Consider the following 11,230-nt stretch of genomic DNA (forward strand, 5'->3'; position numbering starts at 1 on the left):
TATTTTTATTATTTTGCTAATTTACTATTTTATTATCACACTTTATATCAGTTTTTTGTAAGTGAGAAAATAAAAATGAGTAGATTTAATTTCGTATTGGTGTCATTCATGTATTTGATAGAAACACAAAAAAAACGAAATAAGAAAAAGAAGAAATAACTGGAGCTTATTATCAAAATAAATCTCACAATTTAATTATAACTCCATTATTAACTTAGTCATCATCTTTAAAAAGAATGACAAAAAAGAAAAACAAAATAAAAAAAAAGAAAAAAATGCATATAATATATGTGCATATTTATACATATATATACACGTGGCAATAAATGTATATATAAAATGAAAATTTTTATATTTTTCAAAGGAAAATACAATAATTATTACCTTTCTACTGTCTGTATTTATTTCGTATAATATAGTTCTTTTAGTAGTGTAAATTGTGAGCTCTTTATTTTGATTTTTGTTGATTTTGATTTTATTGATTTTTTTTATTCTTAAGCATACTGATATTTTCCTACAAATGTATTTTTTTCCATCCTCATTTATTTCAATTTTAAAAATAAAATAATTTTTATTAAAATAAGGGAAAAATTACATGTTTAAATAATATTAGTCATTGAGCGCATGATATTTTTTTTTTTTGGGAAAATATTTTAAGATTAATTATGAATGTACTTTCACAGTTATATAAAAAATTAAAATGATAAATATTGTCAAATAACAAAAGTTAATCCATAAGATATATAAGTATGACATTATATATAAATAATGTGTAAAAGCTAAACAAAAAAAAAAGTTATAGTTAAAATTATAGTCATTATATATGCATGTAATGATAACAGCTTATTATTACCATAAGCCTAGATGAAAAAGAAAAACAATATTTATTTGAATTGATATAACTTGGCAATATTTCTGATAGAATGTTTTGTTATTATATCCATGTATTAAATTATGTGCTACTTCAAATAGAAACGGTCAACTTCCCAGTGATTTCCTTTATATAAAATAAACCCTTCCTCATTTACTGGAAAATAAAAAAATAAAATAAAGTAACATTAATTTAAATAACAGGATATATACATAGGTTCTTTCCTAGTTAATGTTATTAATTTCTCCATGTTTTTGAAACAACATAATTCACAAAAAAATGTGCATAGCGAATATAATTAATATTTTACATTTAAAGGGAAATATCATTGAAAGGCACATATATGTATGTACAGAGCAAACAACTAAATTACTTACTAATATGGATTAATACATCGCCAGATATATTCGATTCGGCTGATTGTATTATTGATTGAGCTAAACTTTGTAAATCCTAGAAGAAAAAAATTATAAAAAGTATAATTTTTATCTCAAATATTCATATTATTATGTTGAATCAAAATATTCCATTTATGTATGAATTATTTTGAACACAATTATGTAAGTTTCTCAATATTACAAACCTTGTTATTTATTTTATTTCCACTTATTTGAGCTATCTGTATAATATCTTTCTTAAATAATGCAGAAAGTGCTTTGGCTGATTTACCTCTTGAAGCTTTATTAGTTTTTTTTTCTTTAAAATCCATCATTTTTAAAGATAAAGGATAAAAAATAGTTTTTTGATATATTACAACAACTTCTTTAGCATGTTCTAGGGTTACAACATTTGATAAATCTGCACGTGCTCTTGCTTGGCATAATCTTATAAGTGATTCTAATTGTCTTATTGTTATTGGGATGCTTATATTATTATGTGCTATGGAAGCATTTCTTAGATGTATATAAAATTTTTTTATATATTGTTTTGCTTCATTTGATAAAATTGGAAATAACGATTTTCTACAATATTTTACAAATATTCCTAATAGTTCAATTGGTAAATAGTTACTTTCATCAATTTGTTTACATTTATTTGTAAGATTATATTGAAAATCAAAAAAAATAGATTCATCAAAATTTTCATCTTTTTCAATAAATGCAGAATCATCATTACATCTTATATTTTCAAAATTATTTTTTTCGTTCTGATCATATAAATAGGAATTTTTTCTTGTATCATTAGTAGATGTTATCAAATAATTTGAAATACTTATGTCTTTTTCTTCGGATATTTTATCAGTTAATAAAAAAACCATATCAAATCTACTTAATAATGGTAAAGGTATTTTAATATTATCAAAAATGGTTTTATTATAATTATATTTTCCTTCTTTAGGATTAGATGCAGCAATTATAGTGCATCTAGTTTTTAGATTACATACAATTCCTGCTTTTGATATATTAATACATTGACTTTCCATACATTCCAAAAAAGATTGCTGGTCTTTTAAAGATATTTTATCTAATTCATCAATACAACATACACCTTTATCAGACAATACTAATGCTCCACCTTCTAAAGAGTATTCATTATTTGTCGAATCTTTAACAGCAGATGCAGTTAATCCATTTATACTAGTTGAAGTACTACAAATAAATAAGCTTTTTTCTATTATATTACTTATATATTGTAAAATTCTACTTTTTCCTAATCCCGGATCGCCAATTAATAATAAATGTATATTTCCTCTTCTTTTTATTTCACCAAATTGATCATATATTGTTTTTCCTCCTAATAAACTTAGCAACAATCCTGCTTTGATATAATAATTCATAACTACACGTGGACAGAATGAACTAACTAATAAATAAAATTTATTATTTTTATATTTTTCGAAATCTTTTATAAAATTTAAAGTATTTTTATCAAAATCAATTAAAGGATTTGTCAAATTATTATGATGTGATTCATTTTCTTTATTAATAGATTTTGTGGCTTTATTTATGTAATCATTGGTAACGTAATTATTATTTATATAAAAAATATCTAAAAAATCGCCATACATATTTAGAGAGTTTAATGTGGCATTATTTTTGGGAATATTTTCATTTCCACAAAATATATTATTAATTTGAGTATTTTCTTCATTTCTAAAAAAGTTATCACTTTTTTTTTCTATTTTACATTCTTTATCATCTATATTTATTTCCTCATAACATTGATTGATGTGTAAACCTTTTTCGTTTATACTTCTTAAGTTAGTAGAACAATTATCATTTTGGAAAGTTAAATTATTATTCGATTTATTTTTATCAGAAGGTTTTTCTAAAACATCTTTCTCAATACTTATTTCAGAAAGTTTTTTATTAACATTATCTATATAAGATTGCCATAAAAGAGTTGAATATATTTTTTTTTTTTCTTTCTTAATTTTCTGAATATTAAAAGTGTTATTATTATAATATTTTTTTGATGACAGTGAAAATATTGAAATACAATCAATATACATGTTAAAAATTGAATTTTTTCCATTTATTAAATAATTGTTAATATGAGATATAACTTTTAATATTCCCAAAACCTCTACATAACTTCCAGGTAGACATGTGTTAACAAAAAATTTTGATACTTCGAGTGTGATTAATAAATTTTTTATATTAGTAGTATTATCTGTTTCATAAATATTAGATATATTTTTTTTATTTTCTTTTAAAATAATTTTTTGATATTCAATTGATTTTGCTGATTCTCGTATTGGAGCAAAATTTTTACTATCACAATTTTTTATTAGACATTTTTTAGGTATTTCAAATTTACCATCTATAAATTCAATTTTAAATATATATTTACATTTTTCACATATAAAATCAATTTTTGTTATTAACAGTTGTACAGGGGAAACTCTTAATATACTTCCTCTTAAACAAACTAATTGGTTTACTTTCTCACTTTTTAAATTTTTAAATTTATTAACTTTATTCCAATTATATAAATATATTGTTATTTGTGTAGAAAAAAAATATGTACGAAAAATTTCAGAATCTTTATATCGATCATATTTTAGATCATTTAATAAAATGTTATTAGATTTTACTTTTTCTATTTCTTCATTTCGAATGAAAATTCTAATTTCAGAATCATTTTCTTTATAAAAAATATTATTTTCTACATGATCATTTATTCTTTTTTCTGTCTCTGACATATTCTTTTGTTTTTTGTGTGAAATAATTTTTTCCTTAAATATTGGATCCTTTTCTATTTCATTTAATCCTAAACCATGATACAACAACAAATGAATCGCAACTTTCATAAATTTTAAAACGATTTCTGGATTTTTCTGAAGTTCATGTAAAAATATTTCATTATTAGGCGGCGCGTTTTTATTTATTATTTTTTTATTATCTAAAAAAAATTCAAGGTTCAAAATAACATCCTTATCAATGTTAAATAAATATTCCCAATTTTTGTTGAAAAATGTAACCCAGCTCAAAATAAGTTTCTTTACTTCATCTGATAAAGAAACAAAAATGAGAAACGAAAATGAGAAGGAGAAATATATATTGCAAAAATAGATACAGCATTGAATACTATACAGTTTTATCATAAATTGAATAAGCATTTGTATATGTTTATATTACCATTTAATTCCAATTTGTTGAAATAAAGTTGCACTATTTTATCCATTTTTATATATATAAATTATTCACTTTTCATACTACTATATTATATATTAAAAGTTGGGTTTATATATCCCAGAATACAAAGACAAGCCATTAAGCCATACATTCAGGCATTATATTACATAATATATAATACATGTGTATATACACTTGTATCGAGTTAGAACTTACATGCTAATACTTTTTATATTAAATTATTTTGTAACAATAGAAGGATTAATGGAAACAACTAACCTTTTTTAATCATGTTTTTAAAGATATCTAAATTCAAGTGAATATTGAGATGTAATCGCATATGTGTATAACATTTATCAGGAAAAAATAATAGCTTGGGGTTATAAGCCAATAGAAAGAATAAAAAAAAAAATTATATTAAAAAATTATTTTTTTTTTTTCCTGAAAAATGTTTACAAAATATTAACTCACATTTTTTTTATCTCCTTAGTATATATTAACTATTTGTTTATATTTATTTTATTGAAATATAAAAGAAATGTTTTATTTTATATGTATTAAACATGAAAAATGAAAATAATAAATAAAAAATGTGTGATATAGATCAAAAACGGATTTATGAAAATAGAAGGTTTGTTAAGGGAATAGTATATATACTAAGAACAAAATAATACACATCCATTTAATATCATAATTATTTCCATCTTACTAGTATTACAAACTTAACACATTTATTATATCAGATTTATTTTTACAATTTTAACGATATAAATATGAGCTAAATAAAATGAAAAAACGAGAGAGGGTTGTATAACGATAATCCTAAAATTATTATTTCATAAAAGAAAAATTATAAGTAAAAATCGAAAACCATAACATATATATTTTATGAAAATAAAATGGAAATTATCAGACAATTTGTCAAAATTTAAACTCCTTTTATTTACTATTTATTTCAATTATGTTATTTTATCGAACACATTTCTATAATATATTGTATGGAATATTATTCATATTTATAAATTTTTTATGAGGCTATATAATAATATATATAACACACACCAAATATACACACATGTATATATTTATGTATTGGAAGGTATGTTTCTTTTTATTTTTTTTTGTTATTTCTTAAGCTTTATTTGGTTTTATTCTTTTTAAAATATTTTGTTTTGTATATATACCGAAAAGATTGAAACCCCAAATTAAATTTTTTATTCCCATAAAAAAAATGAAAGAACAATGAAAATAAAAAATCATACCTTTAAATAATCATATCCATTTTAATTCTAATAAGATTATAAAAAAGTACATATGATAAAATATTTCATTTATATTTTTTTTAACAATAATTTTTTAAAACAAATATAGGGCTAGCAAATAAATATGACGATATTTTATTTTTTTACCAAATTGTAAATTACTAGTGAAAGTTATCGCCTTTTATTTGTTATATGAATGTTATATTCTTTTATTAAGTGTTTTATATTTCCATTTCATATTTACAATACAATTAATGAAAATAGTAAAAAAATATAAATTCCATAAATTGGCCCATTTTAATCATAAATATAATAAAATGAAATTGTACGCTTGCCGCGAACACGCAAAAAAGTAAAAAATTCAGAAAAAAACGGAGGAAAAAAAGGTGAAAATAATTAAATACATTATACAAGTAGCGTATATGTGAATGAAGCACCTAAAAACATACGATACAATTTAAGGAAAATATAAATATTCTTAAACTAGGTTATTGAAAATAATATTACCCATATTGTGCGCATAATTGTATTACTTAAATTTATTGAGAAATACAATTGCATATAAATATAAAAAAAGGCATATATATTTTATGTATATATTTTTACGTGCCTAATTATATGCATATGATTTCATAAGTACAATAAACTTTACGCAGCATATTATGCATATATACATATATATATATACCACAAAAAAGTAAATAAAAAAAAATAAATAAATACAAAAAAAAAATTTTAAATTGAATAAAATATCAATAAAATTGATATAATTTATATACAAATTATAGGAAAGTAATTTTAATTTTTAAGATCATATATATTGAAAATATTTCAAAAAAAGGAAAAATAGTTAACATTTGTTAATTGTTTCTATAAAGATATATATATCTATGTATAATTTAAAAAAAAAATTTAAGAAAATCAATCACAAATATTAAAAATATATACATATATTATATATATGAGATAAATACCAAAGAAAAGAAAAATGCCAAATCGAGTAAACTACTATGAAGTTTTAGGGGTACCTCAAGATGCTGATATAAGTGTAATCAAAAAATCATATAGAACTCTTGCTATGAAATGGCATCCAGGTAATTATATTTTTAAAAAAGCATAAACAAATATATATAAGTGAATAAATTTTTATGATGATATAATAATATGTGCCTCAATACCATACACAACAATACGCACACAAAAAAACAAATAAGCAAAAAAATATTTATATCTCAAATTTCCTATTTATACTTGTATTTTTTTGTAGATAAAAACCCAAACAATAAAGCCGAAGCAACTGAGCGATTTAAGCAAATTTCAGAGGCTTATGAAGTATTGTCAGATCCTAAAAGACGAAGAAAATATGATTGTAATCGGAATATGATTTATATTATATACTGTTATGTGTGGCATATCAAAATATTTCTGTTTCTCCAACTGCACATATTACAAAAGTATATATTTTTAAAAATATTATTATCATTTTTTTTTTTCTTTTTTCTTTTTTCTTTTTTCTTTTTTCTTTTTTTTTTCAGTATATGGAACAGATGAAGGATATGCAATGGGAGATAACGATGAATTCTCAAACTTTCATAAAAATTTTGGATTTAATGATGCTCAAAGAATATTTGAAATGTTTTTTGGTGATTCAACACCATTTGGAAATGATTCATTTTTTGGAGAAGTCATGGGTTCGTCTTTTGGGGATAAGAGACGAGGAAGAATGGGTCGATCTACTGATCCTTTTGATAATTTTTTTGGATCATCATTTAACATATCTTTTGGCCCTTCTTCATTTGACAGTAATATTACTCTATCAAATTTAACCATATAACATATGGTTGTATATACATTATATATGGACAAGAATTAGAGCTAAAACAGTGAAGATAATTTTCCATGTTATTATTTTTTTTTTAACTTTTTCATAGATTTCATGGATGGAGGTTCGTGTTTTACATCCGTTGAGACATCAACTTCAAATGGCGGGAAATTTAAAAACAGAGTTGTGAAAACTTCAACATCTAAAACAACATCTATTATTAATGGAAAAAGAGTTACCAGAATAGAAACTGTAAAGACATTACCAAATGGCACAATTGAAAGAACTGTAACTGAAAAAGAAGAAGATGGGCGAGGAAATGTCAATGTAAGGCAATTACCATCTTATGAAATGCGAAAAAATAAAAGATAATTTTAAAATTAAAAATTAAAAAAAAAAAAAAAAGGAGAGAAGTATGGATAACCGGAAAAGAAAAAAATTGTTATAAAATTTAGAAGCAGTTTCATTAATCAAGTATTGTTTATATTACTTTATTTACGATAACTCGTAAATATATTTATATTTATAATAATAATAATAATAGTAATAATAATAATAATAGTAATAATAATAATAATAGTAATAATAATAATAATATTATTATTATCTAAATTTTAATTGTAAAATTTTTTTAGATTTAATCGATTATTCATTTTTTATTTTAATTAGTTATAACCATTATGTACGATTTTTTATATGAATATTTTTCTTTATCCTTTTGTCTCTTCTCCCTTTCATTCTCTATATGTGTATACACCATTTTATAAAAACCAGTGGTAAAAAACATTATAGTTTTATTTTTTTAAGTAATTAATATAATTTTATTTGTAATCAAATCACCCACATATATTCCTTTTATATGATAAAAATAATTTTATATCCACCCATAAGTCCCTTATCAAAATGTTATATGCACATGTACTGATATACTATCATTCGGAGGTTCTATTTTTTTTCAAGAAAATTGCAAAACATCGTTGCATTTTTTTAAAATATCATATAATTAATTTGGTTAATATTTACAAGTTTACACTTTGTCTGCATTCTATAAAATAGAGAGGGAAAAGTGTCATGAATATATAAATAATGCTTGTGTGAAATGAAAAGAAATGCATTAAATAGATATGTTAACAATAATGATAATAAAAGATATATAGTTTATTTTAGTTAAAAGTGGTATGAATAATGTAGAAAACGAATTTATTATTGCAAGTTGACAATAAAATTTGTCTTAAATTTATAAAATAAAAAAAGAAAAAAAAGTGTGAAAAAAATATTTTTTTTTCTATATTTTTTTCAAATCGGAAAAATAACCAATTGAATTTTTTGCCATAAAATAAATATATAAATATTTTTGGGATATTTATTAAATTTGTTAATTTTATCTTCACAAAATTAGTAGTTAAATGAGTTTTCGTAATAATTTTTTTTATATTTTTCCAACATTTTTGAAAAATTTTCTTGTTTTTTTTGTTCTGATTTAATAGGTGATTGATCTTGTTCATTATTCATTTTAGATGATGCCAATTCATTTTTAAATATATCATTATATTCATGAGGTTGTTGAGATTGTTTTTGTTTGTTTGCTTCGAAACAAAAATATTTATAAAAATTTAATAAAGGATATTTATTAATCATAACTTTAAGAAGAGCCTGAGCTCTTAAGTCTTTATTTTGTTTATATCTATGAGTCAGTTCGTCAACAAGTAATTGCATAGGATCCATTATAGGGATCAATTCATCTAATGCTGGTTTCCTATCATAAGGGTATAAAGCCATTCTTCTGGCTATACAAATAGATTTAAAAATTTGTATTTGTTGTTTTCTTGTAGTATAATTTATTTTTCGTGGTAAAATTAATCCATTTTCCCCAATAAAATTATGTAATAAATGTGTATGCCTCCAAATAAATGGTGTTTTTATATTTAAAATCTTTCTTTTATCAAAAGATGGATTCCAATATTTTTCACTTTTATCATTATTATCAAAATCATTTGTATTACATTCATTATTATATTTATCTGAATATGGATTATATAATTTATATTGCTCTTTTAAAGATTTTTTAATTGCACGTTTTTGTTTTTTTAATTCTATTATATTAGCTAGTTTTGAATATTCATTAAATTCGTATGTTATTTCTTTTTTAAGGTCATTTACTTCTTTAAATGGATTCCAATATGGATCTATATATATATCTTTATAACTTAAATTAGATACATGTTTTTTTTTTTTATTTATTCTTTCAAATATATTTCGAGTAATTTTTAATTCTTCTTTATTTAATTCATCTATAACAGGAGAATTATCATATTCGACACTATTGCTATCTACTTTTTTTTTCATTTTATATAATTCTTCTAAGCATTCATTAAACAATGCATTTGAGCATATTTCTTTCGAAACCTTTACTTCTTCAACTTGTTCATTTAATTTATATTTCTCTATTTTACATAATTCATCATTATTTATTTTATTATATCTTATCTTTTTTACATCATTACTACTTAGGAACCTCAAAGGCAATGCCATTCTATTCGTTTTTCCAAAATAGGTCGATAACCATTTTAGTGATAAATTTTTTTTTAAAAGCATTTTTTTTGTTATATTAGTAATAAAATAATAATTTGGGGAGACATTCTGTCATGATATGTTAATATATATCTCTCATTTATAATTAAAAAAAAACAAAGGAATGAATCACATACATTTTTATGTATATAAATGCCTAACAATTAGTATGCACAAAAATGAGTGGAAAAATATATATATTCATGTATGCTATATTTATACAAAAATAAAAAACTAATTTTCAAAGAATAACCCTAATACTATACAACAACATAACTTAGTAAAAAATTCAACGGTCTTATTATATAAAAATAGAAATATAAAAAATATATATTTATATATGATTGATTTACCCTATATGGGCAAGAAATTGATAACATAGTATTATATATTTTTCCAAATCAATATATCTATAATTATTATATTAAAAGTGTTATAATTTTATGTATTACCTTTTCAATAATTTTGTATATTTATTTCATTTTATTCAGTTTTTTATTTGTTCTAATTTTGTTATTATTTTGTTATTATTTTTTTATAATTTTGTTATTATTTTATTACTATTTTATTATTATTATTTTTTTATTATACAATTTTTTATTGGGATTGTATATTTTTTTTTCGTGTGTATTGAAAAATATAAAAGGATACTTTTTTTTTTTTTTATATGGCATGTATTTTTAATATTTGGATTTTGTCACTTGTGTTCGTCTTAATATATACAACATATTTTATACATGTATATTGTGTAGCAGTATTTTATAATTTTCTATATGGAATATAAAAATATATAAAAACTTGTATATATATGTATAATAAACAATTTGCATTTTCCTTCCTGTTTTAAAAGAGCACATATTATAATAAGATACACCAAAATATTTATGAATATTTATTTTTATTTTATTATCATTATTATTATTATTTCTTTTTATTTTATCCATTATTTTCTTGAACATTATAAACATTTTACATATCTTTTACACTCTGTTTTATTTTTTTTTTTATATTTACTATAAAAACAATTTTCCATATTATTTTCGTTTTATTATCATGCCATCTTATTCGTTTTTGTTAACGAAATATATTTTATGAATATTTGTTTTCTTGTTTTTAATTTTTGATA

General features: G+C 21.1%; 3 protein-coding genes across 3 annotated transcripts; 1 reads left to right on the forward strand and 2 right to left on the reverse strand.

The window, feature by feature from the left end:
• Positions 1 to 959: 959 nt before the first annotated feature.
• PBANKA_0609800 (DNA helicase MCM8, putative) lies at positions 960 to 4,498 on the reverse strand (the record flags this gene model as incomplete). The annotated part of the gene is made up of 4 exons (XM_034563732.1): positions 960 to 1,027; positions 1,249 to 1,324; positions 1,455 to 4,324; positions 4,453 to 4,498. The coding sequence occupies 4 exons, from the start codon at positions 4,496 to 4,498 to the stop codon at positions 960 to 962; spliced, it is 3,060 nt and encodes a 1,019-aa protein (XP_034420598.1).
• Positions 4,499 to 6,699: 2,201 nt separating this feature from the next.
• PBANKA_0609900 (heat shock protein DNAJ homologue Pfj4, putative) lies at positions 6,700 to 7,905 on the forward strand (the record flags this gene model as incomplete). The annotated part of the gene is made up of 4 exons (XM_034563733.1): positions 6,700 to 6,805; positions 6,979 to 7,080; positions 7,247 to 7,513; positions 7,643 to 7,905. 4 exons carry the CDS (start codon positions 6,700 to 6,702, stop codon positions 7,903 to 7,905), a joined length of 738 nt encoding a protein of 245 aa, XP_034420599.1.
• A 1,023-nt stretch (positions 7,906 to 8,928) lies between these two features.
• Positions 8,929 to 10,128, reverse strand: PBANKA_0610000 (mitochondrial ribosomal protein S18 precursor, putative; the record flags this gene model as incomplete). Its single annotated transcript, XM_034563734.1, has 1 exon — positions 8,929 to 10,128. The coding sequence occupies one exon, from the start codon at positions 10,126 to 10,128 to the stop codon at positions 8,929 to 8,931; it is 1,200 nt and encodes a 399-aa protein (XP_034420600.1).
• Between the last annotated feature and the right edge of the window lie 1,102 nt (positions 10,129 to 11,230).

This window comes from Plasmodium berghei (assembly GCF_900002375.2).
Source record: "Plasmodium berghei ANKA genome assembly, chromosome: 6".
Taxonomy (NCBI): Eukaryota; Apicomplexa; class Aconoidasida; order Haemosporida; family Plasmodiidae; genus Plasmodium; species Plasmodium berghei.